This window comes from Nicotiana tomentosiformis, chromosome 2 (genome assembly GCF_000390325.3).
Source record: "Nicotiana tomentosiformis chromosome 2, ASM39032v3, whole genome shotgun sequence".
NCBI lineage: Eukaryota > Viridiplantae > Streptophyta > Magnoliopsida > Solanales > Solanaceae > Nicotiana > Nicotiana tomentosiformis.
The window spans coordinates 60,781,609-60,802,766 of record NC_090813.1 but is presented as its reverse complement, the minus strand read 5'-3'; the positions used below and the strand labels follow the sequence as shown (position 1 = coordinate 60,802,766).

General features: G+C 42.3%; 2 protein-coding genes across 5 annotated transcripts; both read right to left on the bottom strand.

The window, feature by feature from the left end:
* Positions 1–412: 412 nt before the first annotated feature.
* On the bottom strand, positions 413–20,256 carry LOC104113290 (urease accessory protein G). Its single transcript, XM_070195428.1, has 7 exons — positions 20,042–20,256; positions 19,747–19,935; positions 3,672–3,732; positions 2,860–3,061; positions 2,544–2,665; positions 2,335–2,439; positions 413–678 (listed from the first exon to the last, which is right to left on the bottom strand). The coding sequence occupies exons 1-7, from the start codon at positions 20,080–20,082 to the stop codon at positions 595–597; spliced, it is 804 nt and encodes a 267-aa protein (XP_070051529.1). The 5' UTR covers positions 20,083–20,256; the 3' UTR covers positions 413–594.
* Positions 16,327–19,740, bottom strand: LOC138906497 (uncharacterized). 4 transcript variants are annotated; one of them, XM_070195425.1, is made up of 4 exons: positions 17,858–19,740; positions 17,245–17,786; positions 17,001–17,171; positions 16,327–16,934 (listed from the first exon to the last, which is right to left on the bottom strand). In XM_070195425.1, exons 2-4 carry the CDS (start codon positions 17,443–17,445, stop codon positions 16,401–16,403), a joined length of 906 nt encoding a protein of 301 aa, XP_070051526.1. In that variant the 5' UTR covers positions 17,446–17,786; positions 17,858–19,740; the 3' UTR covers positions 16,327–16,400. The 4 variants fall into 4 exon arrangements, with proteins under 4 accessions (XP_070051526.1, XP_070051527.1, XP_070051525.1 ...); XM_070195426.1 differs by having other exon boundaries at positions 17,245–17,986; positions 18,061–19,740; XM_070195424.1 differs by having other exon boundaries at positions 17,245–19,740.
* Positions 20,257–21,158: the final 902 nt, after the last annotated feature.

Sequence of the window (21,158 nt, the reverse complement as noted above, 5' to 3'; positions counted from 1 at the left end):
GCGGGCCGGGACCGTTTAGCCCGGGACCAAACGATCCCGATCCCAGGCCGGTCCCTACAAAATAACCGTTTAGCCCGGGACCGTTTGGACCGGCCCACTTGGCCCGTTTAGACCCGAGACCGGCCCACTTGCCACCCTTACTTTCTTCTAATAAAAATAAATAAATGTTACAGATCTAAAAAGTAATACAAAAGTACCATACCCTGGAATGTTCGAAAATATTCTACATCTTTCATAAAAAGCTCAATAAAAAATCCTAACATCCTTTTGCATACACTTCCAGTTTAATAGTGATAAGAGGATAGTGTGCCATAATTGTAAATTTTGGTTTTTATTGTCAGCAAAAAAGGACTGCAGAACACTATGAAACAAGTAATATCGAGCAACATTTCACACTTAGGCGAAGGAAGAATGACCAAACGAACCAAAATAAATATGAGAAAATTGTAAGCTACATACTTTTGGTACATAAACTATGTAAAAGCACATTATTGAGAAGATTACATTAGTCCAGACACATGAAATTGAACATCAGATGGGCATAGGAGAAGCCAAAAGATACACATTGTTCGAGTACTAGTTTTCGTTGACATTTCAGTGCTTCTTATTGCCGGTTGCAACTACCCAAGCTTGTAAAATATGGTTCACTATGTCCTCTACGCCAACCCCATGCTTCACCTGCAGTTGAATTAACACATTCATATTGCAATAGGAAATGAAAATATGCCAGACACTTTTATCAGATAGTGAATGTTAAAATTACAATATGAGAGTCAATTTCAAGATAACCCTGGAACATCTTTCCGTGTTGTAGGTAAACACTAAGCAGTATCAACGAACCAACCAACATATATAGTGTCAATTGGATGGCGCACACACTGGTGCAGGATATATTAGCACAAGCCTAGTTCAAGGAATGTGGTGCAGGATATATCAGCACAAGTCTAGTCCAAGCATTCCTACAATCCTATCCTCGCACTCTAGCACTTTTCCTAATCGCACATTTGCACGATAAATGGACCTTGGGCCAAACTCAACCCCAAAAGCTAGCTTATGAGGTGAGGATTGCCCAAGACCATATAAAGAGACCAAGGACCTCAAATCCCTCCGATGTGGGATAACTCAACACCCCCTCACGCCCAAGCATGCAAACCGGAGCGTGGACAACATAAATGGGGGCCCAACATCGGTAACAATAATTGAGATGGGCCTGGCTTTGATACCATGATTTAGCATTGGCTTGAAGTTGAAGGGCTTTGTTTTCCTCTGCAAGTTTCTCCTCTTCCCGGAGAAGTAGACCTAGGAGAGAGTCAGTAGTGAGGTTCTCAAGTTGAGGGTTGATTGCAGAGCGAAAAGGGCCGTATGAGGAGTCTAGGCCAAACAGGATGGAGCTCGTAAGTTCTTCATCTGTGATGGGACGGGCAGCAAGAGCGAGGCTATGGGATATTGTACTTTTCTTATCAACATATTCCATAATGGAGAAACACCCCTTAGTAGTGGTTTGAAGTTGGTGGCGAAGTTGCATCACACGAGCACAGGATTGGGATTGATAGAGGTTAGAAAGATATGACCAAGCTTTCATGAGTGGTGCGGATGTGCATTATGTAGGGTAGGATAGATTGGTTAATGGTTGTTTTCAGCCATAAGAGAAGAATTTTATCCCTCTTTTTCCATGTTGTGAAGGCTGGATTAGGTTGGGGTACAGATGTGGCCTCAACAGAAGTTGAGATAGTAGCTGGTGGAATATCAGATCCATCAAGATGAGCTTCCAATCAAAGGCTTCAAATGCAGAGTATACAGTGGATTGCCAAAGGTAGTAATTGTCCCGATCAAGTTTTATTGGAAGGCCGGGAAGAGCAACTGTTTGGGAGTTGGAATCAATGATAGAAAGATGTGTTGAAGAAGAGGAGTGCGGCTGAACAGCAGCAACATTGGTGCTGGACTGGTTGGAAGTGTCCATGGGAAAAAAATCGGCTCTTGATACTAAATTAGAAGATGAAGAGAAGAGTTCAGCCGTTGGTTTTGTTCAATCACCAAGGCTTCAGTGAATTGTATTTATATTTGAGGATCTACAACAGTTTGAGAATATAATGGCATAATATCCTAACTAATCTAAAAGAGAGGGAGTTTGAATTTACATTTGAAACTTAATCTTATCTACAAAAAGAGGGGAGGCAAGAAGTCCTATTCTCTTCCAAATATAGTTATCATCTAACATTGCGCAATATTCTAGCAAATTGCTACACAGTATGAATGGCCGTGATTTGATTGGGAGTGTTGTTTATACTAATAAAATAGCAAGAAAATTGAATAGGGACGAGAAAAGTAATAAACCTGAGCAAAAACAAAAGGACCACCGTCCCGCATCCGAAGTGCATCACGCTCCATGACAGACAAATCTGCTCCTACAGCTGGTGCCAAATCGGTTTTATTTATCACCTACAATTTAAGAACCAACAATTAAATGATAATTTGACCATGTGTATACAGAAGTTTACAACTGATAAATTTAACAAGTCAAACATGCAAAATAAGAAACATACAAGGAGATCTGCTTGGGTAATTCCAGGACCTCCTTTCCGAGGAATTTTATCACCACCTGATACATCTATTATGTAGATTATGTAATCAGCAAGTTCCCTACTGAAGTTGGCAGCTAGGTTGTCTGCATTGAAGGAAATTTGGTTAAATGACGATAAACCCTAAACTTAAACAGGTTATATCTGATCATAGTGATAATCCTATCTTCTTATCAAACCAAGTAAAGAAGTGTCAGCCAGAGGATCATCATTTTACTGCAAATACAAACTTAAGTATCCAATTTAGTTGTGTCCGCAAACAGTTTCTATGACCAATTACCTCCACCAGATTCACAAAGTAATATATCTGCTTTGTACAAGTTAGAAAGCTCCTCAAGAGGTCCAAGGTTAATGCTTATATCTTCCCTAATAGCAGCATGTGGGCATCCTCCTGTTTCCACGGCTCGAATCCTTTCCTCCGGAAGAGCTCCATGTTTTATTAAGAACTCTCCATCTTCTTTTGTGAATATATCATTTGTAACCTACAAAGAAATGCATCTTAACAAAGACAAAATTCATTCTATATCTTCAAATTTAAAAAAGCTAAGATTTCATGAACATGGACTTGCACTATATACTGCATTACCATATGTTGTAGATCAACAAAGTTAATAGTGGAGCAATATATCAAAACTTAAATAACTCATTGTTCGGAAAGTGATGAAAGAGCATAGAGTTTCTGCATACCAAACACATACTTGCACATATTTTATTTCCTGTCAAACTAAGAAATGTCTAGTAAAGTCCCGAAATTTGGTTTGAAGTTTCTGCAATGTCAATCTGTGATGTAGAGGGAGGAGTTCTTAATGAAGAAAGAAAAAGAACATGACATATCCGATTAGTCTTCAAAAGGCAAGTGTGATACAGGATATTGTTATGTCACTTGAAAGACTCAATTACAAGGCATATTGCACATAATTGCATCTTCATCTAGAATTTCTAATGATGAGGACCATTGATTAAACTATAGTTTTGTACTTCAAATGACAAAAGGGAATCCTCAAATTATAAACACCAATGCGGACTAACACTCGTTCATGAAGTAAACATGGATTATGGAGAAAGAAAGAAAAATCATTTGGCGGTACATACTGCTGCAAGACTGTATCTGTCCCTTAGGAGTTTACATAATACTAGCATTAAAGCTGTTTTCCTGCAAATGAAAGATTGTTTAGTCCCTTTAGATGTCAACTCGTTCAACCAAAATCATACAAGCTAATTACAGAAGGGAAAAAACTTAAGTGAGGAAGAAAAGCAACAGCAAAGACTAATGTAGAATAGAATTCAATTCACCGCAGTACCTTATGAAACTTGAAGTGAAAAAGGAAAATGCATGTGCACACAGTCGGAAACACACACATAATCTGCAGGGTTCTAAGGACTCAATTATTTTTAATCTGAAAAAAAAAGGTGCAATTTTTCACTTGGCTTGCTGCACCTGAAAGAAAATCCTCCTTGTGCTCTCGTTTCTCAAGGTCTCTTTTTTCTACTCACTCCTATCACCCTTTTCAGCAGTTACTACTCACCCCTTCCCACAAAAGAAAGAAAGAAAGAAATAGAATTGTATACGGTCGAAATAGGTTTCGGCCTCCGTACATTTGATCGAGTTCGAATGGTAAGCGATCGAAGTGTGAACTCGAGACGAGTTCCGAAGATAGTACAAACAAGCCTCGAGCCCCAAGACCGATAGAGGAATCGGCTCGGTATCATTATCAAGCCCATGGCCAAATCGAACCGCAAGGCAAAGAGAAGGTTGTCGGAGATGCACAGACCGATCGACACTCGTCCCGAATGTCGAACTCGAACTCAAGACCAAAGGCTCGACGCAATACCGAGCTCGAGCCAGTATCGAGCTCGCAGACAGGACCCGTTGCAACCGCACTAGGGGAGAGAATCTTGGCAGGGATCGAGGAAAAGACAATTTATCATGAGTTCTCCACTATATATTTTTTATTATAAATAAAGTAAGACCCCTCTACTAGAAAGGGGGAATCCTTGTAAGCACAAGCAGGTTGACACATTGTAAGAAAAGACTACTCCTATTTATTGAAGGATAAATCTCTTAAGCCTGTTTTACTCAGCATACTCACTCTTCTAGTTCAATAATTTATATCCCATTTCTATAACCAAGAATCAAAATATTTTCACTTCTACGTACGATTTATGTCAAACTATATCACATATCCTTAGAACTACTTATAAATTCAACTATATCTGATTTTTCGGGTAAACAGTTTGGCGCCCACCGTGGGGCTAAGGATAACAGTGGTTGTTTGATACAAATCAGCAATACGCACCAGTTTACAACTCCGAATCAGGAATGGCAAACTCTCGATTCATGGCTTTACCTATCGACCACGAAGCCGGCCTTCAGGATGAAACCAACAACTTGATACCCAGGGCCGGAAGGCCACTTAACGATGTCACTAAAGCTCGAGTCGAAGTACCCGAAATCCGAGTCGAAGTACCACTAGATGTCAACTCACAAGTGGCTCTTGAGGCGAACCAATGTTCCGAACCGGAAAAAAGCATTCAGGGCGGTACTCGATCCGTAACTCGAGACGCCAATAACGTGGAGGAGATCGGAGTCAGCTTACGAATGATCTTCGAGATGTTACAAGCCCAGCAAATAGCGATAGCTCAGTTGCAGAGCCAAACTCATGTACAAAGCAGGCCGGAACCCGATCCGCTTCGGGAAACCACCCATAGAACGGAGCCAGCCATAGTGAAGTCAAACGAGCAAGAATCGTCGACTACTCCCGAAATTACTAAATTGCTCGAGGAACTCACAAAACGAGTCAAAGCCAACAATAAAAAAGTATAAACATATAATTTCAGGGTCGATCAGATCCCGGGAGCTCCACCAATAATAAAAGGGCTAGATTCGAAGAAATTCATCCAAAAGCCTTTTCCCTCGAGTGCAGCCCCAAAACCAATCCTCAAAAAATTTCGTATGACCGAAATTCCCAAATATAACGGTACGACCGATCCCAACGAACACGTCACCTCGTACACGTGTGCCATCAAGGGTAACGATTTGAAAGACGACGAGATCGAATCCGTGTTATTGAAAAAATTCGGAGAGACCCTCTCGAAGGGAGCGATGAATTGGTATCATAATTTGCCCCCAAATTCCATCGATTCTTTTGCCATGTTAGCGGATTCGTTTGTAAAGGCACATGCTGGTGCCATAAAGGTTGCAACAAGGAAATCGGACATCTTCAAAGTAAAGCAAAGCGGTAATGAAATGCTGAGGGAGTTCGAGTCCCGATTTCAAATGGAACGCATGGAATTGCCACTGGTCACAGATGACTGGGCCGTCCAAGCTTTCACCCAAGGGTTGAACGAGCAAAGTTCAATAGCATCACGTCGGCTGAAGCAAAACTTGATCGAGTATCCAGCAATAACGTGGGCGGATGTACACAACTGATATCAGTCAAAAATCAGGGTCGAAGACGACCAGTTGGGAGCTCCTTCCGGATCCATGCACCAGAACAGGGCAGCTATTAAAAACCAGAGGGATATCGACAGAGAACGAAGGTCGAACAGAGACCGATATCAACCGTACGTCGCAGATCGATTGAACAACGGCTCAGCGCGCAATTGCGCTCGGAACAATCGAAGGAGTGACCGAGGACAAAGTTCTCGGGGTCTTATGAGCAAGAGTGGCTTCGATAAATATGGCGATCCTATAGAGGCATCTCGACTATCGGAGTACAATTTTAGCGTCGACGCATCGGGCATTGTATCGGCGATCGGAAGAATCAAAGATACTAGGTGGCCCAGACCCATGCAAGCCGGCCCTTCCCAAAGAAACCCGAATTCGATGTGCAAGTATCACGGCACGCATGGCCACAAGACCGAGGATTGCAAACAATTAAGAGAAGAGGTAGCCCGCCTATTCGATGAGGGCCACCTTCGAGAGTTCCTCAGTGACCGAGCCAAGAATCACTTCAGAGAGAGGGACGCCAGCAAAAAGGAAAAACAAGAGGAACCTCTGCATATCATTTATATGATCATCGGTGGGGTCGATACTCCACAGGGACCCGTGCTCAAGTACGGCAAGATACCGGCCACAGGGGAAAAACGAACTCGAGGTTATTTACCCGAGGGCACTTTATCATTCGGAATTGAAGAAGCCGAGGGCATCTCTCAACCTCACAACGACGCTCTAGTAATTTCTATCCTATTAAATAAAGCTCAAGTTAAGCGTGTTTTAGTAGATCCAGGTAGCTCTGCAAATATCATCCGATCTTGGGTAGTGGAGCAGCTCGGTTTGCAGAATCAAGTCGTGCCCGCAGCTCGGGTCTTGAACGATTTCAATATGGCCAGTGAAACGACTAAAGGGGAGATTACTCTACCAGTGAATGTAGCTGGAACCATCCAAAATACCAAATTCCACGTAATCGAAGGGGATATGAGGTACAATGCCCTACTCGGAAGACCTTGGATCCATAATATGAAGGCAGTGCCTTCGACCCTCCACCAAGTAATGAAATTTCCTACGTCGGACGGCGTGAAAACAGTATACGGGGAGCAACATGCTGCGAAGGAAATGTTTGCGGTCGATGAGGTAACACCGATACCAACGCTATCGGTCTCGGAAAGATCGAGCGCTAAAGATAGACGAGAAACCAAATAGCAATAACATAGACTATTTTGCTTGGTCTCATTTAGACATGGCAGGGATCCTACCGTCGATAACAACGCACCAGCTGAGCTTGGACCCTAGGTTCAAACCGGTGAAGCAAAAAAGAAGACCTCAGTCCGAGGTAAAACACGTATTTGTAAAGGATGAGGTAACTAAACTTCTCAAAATAGGGTCAATTCGGAAAGTAAAATATCCCGAGTAGTTAGCCAACGTAGTTTTAGTCCCTAAAAAGGGGAACAAACTTAGAATGTGCGTAGATTATAAAGATCTAAACAAAGCATGCCCCAAAGATTCTTTTCCGCTGCCTAGCATCGATCGCATGATCGATGTCACAGCCGGTCACGAGATCCTTACTTTTCTCGACGCCTACTCCGGGTACAATCAAATTCGAATGAACCTGGAGGACCAGGAAAAGACTTCATTTATCACCAAGTACGGAACCTATTGCTATAATGTAATGTCATTCGGGCCTAAAACGCAGGAGCTACTTACCAACGCCTAGTGAATAAAATGTTCGAAGAACAAATAGGTAAGTCGATGGAAGTTTACATTGATGACATGTTAGTTAAGTCCCTGCGCGCAGAGGACCATTTGACTCATTTGCAGGAAACGTTCAAGATCTTTAAGGAAATACAACATGAAGCTCAACCCCGATAAATGTGCTTTCGGGGTTGGATCGGGCAAGTTCCTTGGTTTCAGGGTATCGACGGGGAATCGAGATCAACCCCGACAAAATTAAGGTCATCAAAGACATCACCGTCGTGGATAACGTGAAAGCAGTACAAAGGTTGACCGGGCGAATAGCTGCCTAAGGCCGATTCATTTCAAGGTCATCAGATCGAAGCCACAATTTCTTCTCTCTACTCAAAAGGAAGAACGATTTCGCCTGTACCCCGGAATGCCAACAGGCACTAGAACAATTGAAGCGGTACCTATTGAGCCTGTTAGTTTATAGATATGTATAGTGTAGTCTTGTCCCACATTGGAAGAGGAGTAATATCTCCTTGTAGTGTATAGCTATAAATAGGGACCTCTTGTATTGTATTTATCATCCAATATCAATAACATATTTTCTCCCGTGCTTTCTCACATGGTATCAGGGCATTAATGAGAAAAGATCGATGTGCGTCATTCCAGCGTTAACCGGGAAGAAAGAACTTAGTCATCGTGTAATTTTTCCGGTGACCTAAGGCTTATCTAAGTGAAAGTCACTTTCTGTCGGTGTTGTGCTAAAACCAACACCATCACGAGGTAGATCACCCTCCGACTACCAACCCCTAAAATTTTATCCGGCAGAAAAGCAGCCACGCTCCTCCACGCGCCGGCAACAACTTTTCCAGCGAGGGTTCCGGCCATTTTTTCGCGAAGCTTCTTCAGGACAGTGTGCTCTCCTCAAAATTTCGAGCCTACCCATCTAATTCAAATCAAATTCCGGCCACTTTTATATTTTCCGGCGTGAATAGTGACCTTTCTGGCCATTTTTTGAAAATATTTCTTCAGGACAGCTTACTCGCAAAGGAATTCCGAGTCTATCCATCCTAGTTACAACAAATTCTGACAACTTTGGAATTTTCCGACGAGCTACAGTGTTTCCGGCGCAGAACAGTGTTCTGTTTTCCAGCTGTAAACAGTGTTTTTCTTTCTTCAGTTTTCTCACATGAGTTACTTATTTCCACTATTTCAAGTTAACCCTACTACTACAAATTGTAGCGACATGGGAACCAATACTTTGAATAGTCGGATGGTTTCTTTAGCAGAGTATATTGAGTTCCTTCAGTATAAAACATGTAAGCAGACATCTTCTGAGATAGCTTCTGTTGTTCAAACAGGTAATAGCGTGACTTGTTTCTCCCAATCTTCACTCTCTGAGTCTTGGGTCATTGATTCAGGTGCATCAGATCATATTTCTGGTAACAAATCTCTTTTCACTACTACTCCCTCCGTTTCAATTTATGTGAACCCATTTGATTGGGCACGGAGTTTAAGAAAAGAGAGAAGACTTTTTGAACTTGTGGTGTAAAATGAGGCACATATATTTTGTGGCTATAAATCATTGAATAAAGGTAGATTGTTTCCAAATAAGGAAATAGGTCATTCTTTTTGGCACGGACTAAAAAGGAAATAGGTTCACATAAATTGAAACGGAGGGAGTATTTCGTATACTCAATCTCTTCCAAAAGTCACAATGGCCATTGGGTCTCAAACCATGGCAACTGCAATAGGTCAAGCAAAAGCCCACTTCCTTCCTTACCTTTAGATTCAGTCCTTTTTGTTCCCAATAGTCCTTTTAATCTCATAGTTGTTAGTCGCTTAGCCAAATCACTTAAATGCGTTATTTTATTTCTTGATGACCATGTTTTTATACAGGAACGCAGTACAGGGCAGATCATTGGTACCGGGCGTGAATCAAACGGACTTTATTACCTTATCCTTGCTAAATCACATGGATTCACATCTTGTCTTGTTACTGATTCACCAGATTTATTACATAAACGGTTGGGACATCCCAGTTTGTCAAAACTTCAGAAAATGGTATCTGGTTTATCTCACTTGTCAGCTCTAGAGTGTGAGTCATGTCAGCTCGGTAAGCATACCCGCTCCCATTTCCCTCGGCGTCTTGATAATCGAGCAGAGTCACATTTTACTGTAGTCCATTCAGATGTTTGGGGTCCTAGTCGGGGTTCCACCTTATGATTCCGCTACTTTGTCAGTTTCATTGATGATTATTCCAGGTGCACTTGGATATTTTTGATAAAAAATCGATCTGAGCTATTTTCTATTTTCCAGACCTTCCACGCTAAAATTCAAAATCAATTTGGGGTTTCTATTCGCATATTTCGTAGTGATAATGCCCGAGAGTATTTGTCTTCCCCATTTCACCAGTTTATGAAATCTCATGGGATTATTCATCAAACATCTTGTCCGTACACATCTCAACAAAATGGCGTAGCTGAAAGAAAGAATAGACATCTTATTGAAACTGCTCGTACCCTACTCATACAATCTCATGCTCCGTTGCGTTTTTGGGGGATGCCGTTCTTACATCTTGCTATCGTATTAATCGTATGCCATCTTTAGCTATCCAGAACCAAGTTCCATTCTCTGTCATGTTTCCCCACTTACCTTTGTTCTCTCTTCCACCCCGTATCTTTGGAAGCATTTGTTTTGTCCATAACCTTACTCCAGGAACAGATAAGTTAGCTCCTCGTGCTCTTAAGTGCGTATTTTTGGGTTTCTCGAGAACACAAAAGGGGTATCGATGCTACTCTCCTGACCTCCAGCGGTACCTTATGTCCGCTGATGTTACCTTCTTTGAAACCCAATCATACTTCACAGGTTCAGGTCATCACTTAGATATTTCTGAGGTACTACCAGTTTCATCTTTTGGAGATTGAGTCACTCCAGCTCCACCACTTACAATTCCAGTTGTAGCTCTACCACCTATAGCTCCAGTTCCTCCACATAATCCAGTTCAACCTTCTGCAGCTCCACCACTCTTGACTTATCATCGTCGTCCACATCCAGCATCAGGCCCAGGTGATTCACGCCCCGCATTAGATTCTGCACCTACTGCGGACTTGTCTCCTCTTAGTCAACCAATTGCACTCCGCAAAGGTGTACGATCCACACTTAATCCTAATCCCCACTATGTCGGTTTAAGTTATCATCGTCTGTCGTCACCACATTATACTTTTATATCTTCTTTGTCCATTGTTTCTATCCCTAAGTCTACAGGTGAGGCACTATCTCATCCAGGATGGCGACATGCTATGATTGACGAGATGTCTGTTTTACATGCGAGTGACACTTGGGAGCTTGTTCCTCTTCCTGCAGGTAAGTCTATTGTTGGTTGTCGTTGGGTTTATGCAGTCAAAGTCGGCCCGGATGGCCAGGTTGATCGGCTTAAGGCTCGTCTTGTTGCAAAAGGATATACTCAGATTTTTGGGCATGATTATAGTGATACTTTCTCTCCCGTGGCTAAAGTAACATTTGTTCGTCTCTTTTTGTCCATGGCTGTTGTACATCATTGGCCTCTTTATCAATTAGACATTAAAAATGTTTTTCTCCACGGTGATCTTGAGGAAGAAGTTTATATGGAGCAATCATCTGGTTTTGTTGCTCAAGGGGAGTTTAATGGTTGTGTGTGCAGATTGCGCAGGTATATATGGTTTGAAACAGTCCCCTCGAGCTTGGTTTGGTAAGTTCAGCACAATTATTCAGGAGTTTGGCATGACTCGTAGTGAGGCTGATCACTCTGTGTTTTATCGGCATTCTGCTCCTAATCTGTGTATTTATCTAGTGGTTTATGTTGATGATATTGTTATTACTGGTAATGATCAAGATGGTATTACTAATCTGAAGCAACATCTCTTTCAGCACTTCCAGACTAAGGATCTGGGCAGATTGAAGTATTTTCTAGGTATTGAGGTCGCTCAGTCTAGCTCAGATTTTGTTATTTCACAGCGGAAGTATGCCTTAGACATTCTTGAGGAGACTGGAATGATGGGTTGCAGACCTATTGACTCTCCTATGAATCCGAATGCTAAGCTTCTGCCTGGACGGGGGAACCTCTTAGAGACCCTACGAGATATAGGAGGTTGGTTGGCAAATTGAATAACCTCACAGTGACTAGACCTGACATTTCTTTTCCGGTGAGTCTTGTAAGTCAGTTTATGGATTCTCCCTGTGATAGTCACTGGGATGCAGTTGTTCGCATTTTTCGGTATAAAAAGTCAGCTCTAGGTAAAGGATTACTATTCGAGGATCGAGACCACGAGCAGATTGTTGGGTACACAGATGCTGATTGGGCAGGATCACCTTTTGATAGACGTTCTACGTCTGGATATTGTGTTCTAGTAGGAGGTAATTTGGTCTCGTAGACGAGCAAGAAACAGAATGTAGTTGCTCGATCTAGCGCTGAAGCCGAATATCGAGCCATGGCTATGGCGACGTGTGAGTTAGTTTGGGTCAAGCAGTTGCTCAAGGAGTCAAAGTTCGGAGAAATCAGCAAGATGGAACTAGTGTGTGATAACCAAGCTGCTCTTCATATTGCGTCAAATCCGGTGTTCCATGAGAGGACTAAACACATTGAGATCGACTGTCACTTTGTCAGAAAAAAAATACTTTCAGGAGATATTGTTACAAAGTTTGTAAAGTCGAATGATCAACTAGCAGATATTTTCACTAAGTCTCTTACTAGTTCTCGTATTAGTTACATGTGTAACAAGCTCAGTACATATAATGTGTATGCACCGGCTTGAGGGGGAGTGTTAGTATATAGATATGTATAGTGTAGTCTTGTCCCACATTGGAAGAGGAGTAATATCTCCTTGTAGTGTATAGCTATAAATAGGGACCTCTTGTATTGTATTTATCATCCAATATCAATAACATATTTTCTCCCGTGCTTTCTCACAGAGCCCACCACTACTTCACACTCCGAGGACAGATGAGAAGATGTACGTATACTTGGCGGTATCGGAAATCGCGCTAAGCGGCATCCTAATTCGAGAAGAGCAAGGTACACAGTTTCCTGTTTATTATGTAAGTCGGACCTTAGGGGAAGCAGAGACTAGATACCCTCATTAAGAGAAATTAGCACTTGCACTAGTAAGCGCCTCTAGAAAGTTAAGACCATACTTTCGATGTCACCCCATATGCGTTTTGACCACTTACCCACTTCGCAATATTTTGCACAAGCCCGAACTATCGGGTCGATTGGCCAAACGGGCCGTCGAACTAAGTGGGTACGATATCGAATATCAACCCCGTACAACCATCAAGTCCCAAATTTTAGCAGACTTCGTGGCCGATTTCACGCCAACCCTCGTACCCGAACTTGAAAAGGAACTCTTGCTAAAATCGGGTACGTCGTCGGGGGTTTGGACCCTCTACACAGATGGTGCTTCAAATGTGAAGGGGTCCGGGCTTGACATCGTACTAAAACCTCCCACAGGTGGCATTATTAGACAATCCATCAAAACCACTAGATTAACTAACAATGAGGTCGAGTACGAGGCCATGATTGCAGGTCTTGAGCTAGCTAAAAGCCTGGAAACATAAGTCATTAAAGCCAAATGTGACTCTTTACTAGTGGGAAACCAAGTAAACAAAACTTTCGAGGTTCGAGAAGATATGATGCAAAGGTATTTGGACAAATTACAGGTAACTCTACACCGTTTCAAAGAATGGACCCTACAACATGTGCCTCGAGAACAAAACTATGAGGCCGACGCACTCGCAAATTTGGGATCGTCGGTCGAGGAAGATAAGATCAACTCGGGGACTGTCGTTCAACTCTCGAGATCTGTAACAGAGGATGGACATGCCGAAATAAATTCCACGAGCTTAACCTGGGATTGGAGGAATAAGTATATTGAATATTTAAAGAACGGAAAACTCCCATCGAACCCTAAAGAATCGAGGGTTCTACGAACCAAGGTTGCTCGATTCACGCTGGTCGAAGATGGAACATTATACAGAAGGACGTTCGACGGACCACTGGCGGTATGTTTGGGATCAGGAAACACCGATTATGTTTTACGAGAGGTCCATGAAGGCACTTGTGGAAACCACTCCGGCGTCGAACCATTAATTCGCAAAATCATCAGAGCAGGGTACTACTAGGATAGCATGGAGAAGGACACTAAGGAGTTCGTTCGAAAATGTGATAAATGTCAAAGGTTTGCACCGATGATCCATCAACCCGGAGAGCAACTTCATTCGGTCATTTCTCCATGGCCATTCATGAAATGGGGAATGGATATCGTCGGCCCTCTACCATCAGCCCCAGGTAAAGCTAAATTCACTTTGTTTATGACTGACTATTTCTCTAAATGGGTTGAAACACAGGCGTTCGAAAAAGTGAGAAAAAGAGGTTATAGATTTCATCTGGGACCACATCGTGTGTCGATTTGGGATACCAGCAGAAATAACATGCGACAATGGTAGACAATTTATCGGCGGTAAAGTGACGAAATTCCTCGAAGACCATAAAATAAAAAGAATACTGTCTACACCATATCATCCTAGGGGAACGGACAGGCCGAATCAACGAACAAGATTATCATCCAAAACATAAAGAAAAGATTGAACGAAGCTAAAGGAAAGTGGAGAGAAATTTTGCCCGAAGTCCTTTGGGGATATCGGACAACATCTAAATCCAGTACAGAAGCAACCCCATTTTCCCTAGTGTATGGATCTGAAGCTCTAATTCCGGTCGAAATCGGGGAACCAAGCGCAAGGTCCCGACATACATCGGAAGAATCGAACTACGAGGCAATGAATACTAACCTCGAATTATTAGATGAAAAACGAGAGGCGGCACTGGTTCGAATGGCTGCACAAAAACAACGAATCGAAAGGTACTACAACAGAAGAACCAACCTCCGCCATTTCAAGGCCGGGGACTTGGTCCTAAGGAAGGTCACCGTCAACACTCGAGATCCTAGTGAAGGGAAGCTCGGCCCAAATTGGGAAGGACCCTATCAAATCCTCGATATAATCGGGAAATGGTCTTATAAACTTGGAGCAATAGATGAAAAACCATTACCAAACAATTGGAACATATCGCTTCTCAAACGATATTACTGTTAGTGTCTATATACGTATATTCGACACTAACTCATTGCAGGAATTCAACGAAAAACATCAAGAACTCTAGTTTCAAAGCACGCATTGTACTCTTTTTCCCTTAAGTTCGACTTTTATCCCAAATGGGTTTTTCCGGCAAGGTTTTTAACGAGACAACAACTATGTGCTACCCGGGGACAAATCAATAGTATCCGAGGCTCCTTCATAATCAACCTCGAATACTGGGGGGCTAGCTACCAAGCGAATAAATCAAGTTCGGCACAAGAAAGTTGCTCCATATCAAATTCATGACAAACAAGGTCTCGATAGAGAAAAGTGTAAGGGCCAAATGGTCAAAACGAACCACAAACACGTAGTTTTGCTCGAACTCTGGCACAAGATACAAACACATTTGTAATGACTTATAAAGGAGAACTTTTTCAGATATCTCCTACTTTTAAAAGATTTTCCTGCTTCATGATTCAAACAGGCTTAAAGGCCAACCACCATGAAAGGGATTTTTGATACAAGCGATCATAAAAAGCCTACGGGCTAAGATATTCTGAGTTCGAGTTCGAAACAATCGCTCACTCAATTATTAAAGCCTAAAGGCTATCTTACTTCGAGTTCGAGTAATCACTCGCTCGGTCATAAAAAGCCTACGAGCTAAGATATTCTGAGTTTGAGTTCGAAACAAACACTCACTCAATTATTAAAGCCTAAAGGCTATCTTACTTAGAGTTCGAGCAGTCACTCACTCAGTCATAAAAAGCCTACGGGCTAAGATATTCTGAATTTGAGTTCGAAACAAACACTCACTCAATTATTAAAGCCTAAAGGCTATCTTACTTCGAATTCGAGCAATCACTCACTCGGTCATAAAAGGCCTACGGGCTAAGATATTCTGAGTTCGAGTTCGAAACAAACACTCACTCAATTATTAAAGCCTAAAGGCTATCTTACTTCGAGTTCGAGCAATCACTCACTCAGTCATAAAAAATCTACGGGCTAAGATATTCTGAGTTCGAGTTCGAAACAATCACTCACTCAATTATTAAAGCCTAAAGGCTATCTTACTTCGAGTTCGAACAATCACTCACTCAATTATTAAAGCCTAAAAGCTATCTTACTTCGAGTTCGAGCAATCACTCACTCGATCATAAAAGTTTACAGGCTAATATACTTTGAGTTCGAGTTCGAAACAATCACTCACTCAATTATCAAAGCCTAAGGGCTATCTCACTTCGAGTTAGAACGTTCACTCGACTACTAAGCCTGTGGGCTACTTTTATTTTTCGAGTTCGGGCGAGCGCCCACTCGACCACTAAGCTTGTGGGCTACTTTTATTTCGAACTCGAGCTAACACTCACTCGGCCATAAAGACTACGAAGGCCGAATTCGATGAAATCACCTAAATCCTCATGAAAACATCCACAAAGCATAAATAAAATCTTCACGAAGTAAGTCAGTAAAAGAAAAATATATTTGTATAGATATACAAGGATGGTTTACATAAATAAATGCGACATAGAAGCTAAGGGCTAAGCTTCTGGGTTGTCATCGAGAGCAGTCTCTTCTCCACCGGGCTCTCTCCCATCTTAGGACCCGCTCTTGCTACCATCATCATCATCGTCATCATCGTCATCATCGCCATCAGAAGCCAGGGCTTCAGCTTCAGCTTCGAGTTCTTTAGCCCTTTTTATCTCTTCAGCAAGGTCGAAACCTCGAGCGTGTATCTTCTCGAGGGTCTCCCTCCGAGACCGACACTTAACAAGTTCGGCAACCCAATGTGCTCGAGTGTCGGCAGTATCCGCTGCCTCTCTTGCCTCCATTTGAGCAGCCTCGGCATCGGCCCGATCCACGGCAATGGACTTGTCCGCCAAGACTTTCGACGACTCGACCTCTGCCTTGGCCTCAACAAGCCGTGTTTCAAGCTCCTCGATCCTCTTGGCCTGAGCCAAACCCTTTTGCTTGACGCTTCGAAGCTGAACATCGGCCGATAATAATTTGGCCAAGATGGTTTCTTTTTCTGCAGCGAGGCGGTCGATAGTCTCCTTCCACCGGTCACATTCGGCCTTGATTTGATCGACTTCTTCCCGAAGCAACCAGATCTTTTCAACCTTTTGCTGCAGCTGAGATAACGAAGGGTTAGCTTCCACAGTTGGGTCAAACCCATACTCTAACAGAACGAGGCTTACCTGCTTATCTAGTTCGGTCTCTTCTTCACGAGCCTTAGCCAAATTTGCTTGGTGGTCCTTTATAGCCTCGTCATTTTGGCTGCAAAGAAGTCGCAGAGCATCTCTCTCCCCCGAGACCTTCTGAAGCTCGACCTCACACTGGCTGAGGTCAACTCGAAATCTGCTAATGGCCTGCACAGTAGGGAAAAAAACACAAGTCAAGTTTAGAAAAGAACGAAGAAACTAAGCACAATAAAATCATTACCCGAGAAATGAAACGTTGGGCCTCTTCTAGGAGAAGAGAAGCGTCACTAATATCGGAGGCATCATCGACTCCAGTAAAGCAATCCCGAAAAGGGTCCCCTACACTAGAGCATCCGCCCATATAGGGGGTCTTCAATTCTCGAGCTTCCTTTAACGCCTCCTCAGAGAAGGTCGGAAGAGAAGGCAAATGACCCACTATCATAGTCCCAAGCGAATCGCTCGGAATGCTCTAATCGAGACTCGGGGTATCGGAACCGACCCCGACCAGTATAGCCGTGATCGGCTCAGAAGGTCTGGCGACCTCGATAGCTTTCGCAGATCGGATCACCAAAGCCGAGGTGATATCTTCTTCTTTTTCTCTCAGTCATTGGACCGAGTCCGTCGAAAGAGCGATTGCCTTCCTCCTCACCCTGCGAGTTTTGGGCTTGGGATCCTCTGACCGAGAGACAGCTTTTCGCTTCTTATCTTTCCCCGGTTCCGGGACCGGGGACTTGGTTCCTTCCTCACTACTCGAAGGCCTCAAAACGGCATCCTTGGTTACACCTGCACGAAAGGAAATCGGTAACGGATGGAGCATAAAAAATATTTCGAAGAACATGAGAAGTGACTCTTACCGTGATTCTTGGCCTCCCATCTACCTTTTGCCAAATCACGCCAAGCGCGTTCGGCATAAGAGGAAGTCGAGGCTAACTTCCGAACCCAATCCTCGAGGTCGGGTACCGCTTGTGGCATCCAAGGGGCAGCTGTATATCGGAGAAAGATATCAGATAGAATCAGAAAAAGATACGAAAAGCAACGCCTTATGAAAACCACTTACGGTCGAAATTTCATTCCTCGAGGAACGGCATCTTCTCTTCCGGAATGAGGTCACGGGTCCTTACCCGAATATAACGGCCCATCCAACCCTGATCCTTGTCTTCGTCGATGCTCGACATTAAAGCTTTCGATGCCCAACGATGAAGCCTGATTAGTCTTCAAAAGATTTGAGGCCGATACAATCGTATGAGGAAATTTGCAACACAACCTCGGGACCCCAATTGCAGTCTTTCCCCACAGCCTCGAGATGGCCCTCTGTTATCGAGCACATGTACATCGACACATGCTCACATCGACCCGGAACCGACGAAGGATTTTCAACCTTAAAATCGATCGTCAGAGTACACGGGCCAGGAACATACTCATGGGGAGGCGGCTCTACCGGTGCCTTGTCGCCGGACGGCCGTGAAGAGGAAGCTTTCTCCTTCTGAGGTACGGTTTTTGAAGTTTTTGCCATTGATGTAAGAGAAAGAAAAGCAAAGGAAGATGAAAGGTTGATGGTGCCAAACACTGATGAAGGTGGCTCTACAAGCGGCAAAATAGAGGCAGAAAGAGTAAGAAAATTTGGAAGATTGAAGATGTAAAAGTGGTAAATGATAAATGGAAGGGCTATTTATAGGTTTATTCCGTGGCAGTTCAGTGTCAGCGGTGGCCGACCACCGTCTGACGCGCATTAAATACCTTGAAAGACTAAATCGACGGGACAGTTGCCACATACGTCACGATCGAGCCCAGTGAAAACGTCATCCGATCGAGCCGTCGAAAATCATGTCGTTTCTCATCACATTCTTCTTGAGAAACGTGGGGACTATCTGTATACGGTCGAAATAGGTTTCGACTTCCGTACGATTGATCGAGTCGAATGGTAAGCGATCGAAGTGTGAGCTCGAGACGAGTTCCGAGGATAGTACAAACAAACCTCGAGCCCCAAGACCGATAGAAGAATCGGCTCGGTATCATTATCAAGCCCATGGCCAAATCGAACCGCAAGGCAAAGAGAAGGTTGTCGGAGATGCACAGACCGATCGACACTCATCCCGAATGTCGAACTCGAACTCAAGACCAAGGGCTCGACCCAATACCGAGCTCAAACCATTATCGAGCTCGCAGACAGGAGTCGTTGCAACCGCACTAGGGGAGAGAATCTTGGCAGGAATCGAGGAAGAGACAATTCATCATGGGTTCTCCACTATATATTTTTTATTATAAATAAAGTAAGACCCCTCTACTATAAAGGGGAATCCTTGTAAGCACAAGCAGGTTGACACGTTGTAAGACAAGACTACTCATATTTATTGAAGGATAAATCTCTTAAGTTTGTTTTACTCAGCATACTCACTCTTCTAGTTCAATAATTTATATCCCATTTCTATAGCCAAGAATCTAAATATTTCCATTTCTACGTACGATTTATGTCAAGCTATATCACATATCCTTAGAACTACTTATAAATTCAACTATATCCGATTTTTCGGGTAAACAAGAATAGTTCCCATTTTCTAAAGCTGAAATGCTATAAAAGCATAGAGAGGTAAACTAATGAAATTAAGGCTAAATTGCAAAATACTTTGCATCTTAGTAAAGAAGTGTAAAAATTACTGATGTGTCGAATCTAAAATCTTGGGCACACATCCCAAGTATGCAGATAATAATTGGAAAATGAAAATTGAGGGAAAGCAAGAAATACCCAGTACCAACAGGACCACCAATTCCAATAGTAAAAGCTCTTTCATTGAAGTTCCTGTTAATAAGTGGAGGTGCTCTTCTGGTAAAGTAGCCAGGTGAGTATATTGGTTCATGAGAGTGAGGAGCCAGCCCATCATGGCTATGGTATACCTTCCCATCTGCTCCTACCCATGATGTTGTCTTTGCATCCCTGATGATAAATTAAGACAATTTTATTTAGTAAAGAATCAACCCAAGAGAAAATATTAAACATCAAGTTTGTCAATTTGCTGCTGAGATATCTTAAGGGAAAATACTCATGGCTATGGTCATGATGATGATGATCTTGAGAAGCCATTTGAGACAAGTTTGAGAGATGGTGGGCTGGGAGCAGTAAAGGGATGAGATTACAATCAACCCTTGGCAAGAATATTCCTTAAAATTAAAAATATCCGCCGGAATCTCTTTATCAAGGAAAAGTTTAGAGATAAGTCCCTTCAATATGGTACTAATTGTTTAACCTTGTCCTTCCAATATAATTATGAACAAAAATAGTCCTTCATTTTAATAAGAAGTGGACAGTTTTCAAGGGAAGAGCACATCATTAACTTGAGGAACAACCGTTGATATTAATGAATGTGGGACAGGAATGAAAGTGTTCAATATTTTAAAAATAAAGTGAATACTTTGTTACAGTAAATATATGAAGTACAAAAATAAACTTAGTCTTATGGGTAAGGGGCCGTTTGTTTTTTGTTCTTGAAATGTTTATTCACACAAACTATTTACGTCAAGACAAGTTGTGTTTGATCATGTGCGGATCCACCTTATGAATTACGGGTTCACGTGAACACAGTAATTTTTGTTCAAATAGTATAAATATGTTCGAAAAATTTATTAAATATTTATACATATTTGAATGTGAACTCAGTTACTATTGAAAATTTATTCGAAGTTGTTGCATGAATCCATAAACATTAAATCCCGGATCCGCTTCTATGTGTGATTTATATAAATTGTACTCCCGTTCACTTTTGCCTGAGGAAAAACCTCTTACTAGATAGTTGTTCGCTACGGCCTTTAAGTCTCGCCTAGTCTCTCCCGCCGTTCTCCAGGAAACTAACGGGTCCACTATGTACTTTGCACACCTTTTAAAAAATAATAAATGAAGTGCATAATTTATCATGATACACATATTAATCGATGCATATTTTTAATGGATTTGAGAAAATAATTTAAAATGAGTAATTAATATTGTGAGTATAACAAGAAAAAAAGAAATTATTTTTTCTTAATACACTAAAAGTGACAAGTAAAAGTGAAATTTATTTTTGGAATACTGGACAAGTAAGGAGAGAGTATCACTTTCCAATTTTTGGGTAAATGACTTGGTGTAATGTAGGAACGATAATCTAGCAAATAATAGCTGCCTCA

Coding starts and splice junctions, on each gene's coding strand:
- LOC138906497 (XM_070195424.1), bottom strand. CDS start 17,445: ATGATAGTGGGTCATTTGCCTTCTCTTCCGACCTTCTCTGAGGAGGCG. Junction 17,172..17,244: donor CCCAACGTTTCATTTCTCGG/GTAATGATTTTA, acceptor CCTACTGTGCAG/GCCATTAGCAGATTTCGAGT. Junction 16,935..17,000: donor AGACCGAACTAGATAAGCAG/GTAAGCCTCGTT, acceptor TCGTTATCTCAG/CTGCAGCAAAAGGTTGAAAA.
- LOC104113290 (XM_070195428.1), bottom strand. CDS start 20,082: ATGGCTTCTCAAGATCATCATCATCATGACCATAGCCATGA. Junction 2,666..2,859: donor ACTTTGTGAATCTGGTGGAG/GTAATTGGTCAT, acceptor CCTTCAATGCAG/ACAACCTAGCTGCCAACTTC. Junction 2,440..2,543: donor TTACCCAAGCAGATCTCCTT/GTATGTTTCTTA, acceptor CTTAAATTGTAG/GTGATAAATAAAACCGATTT.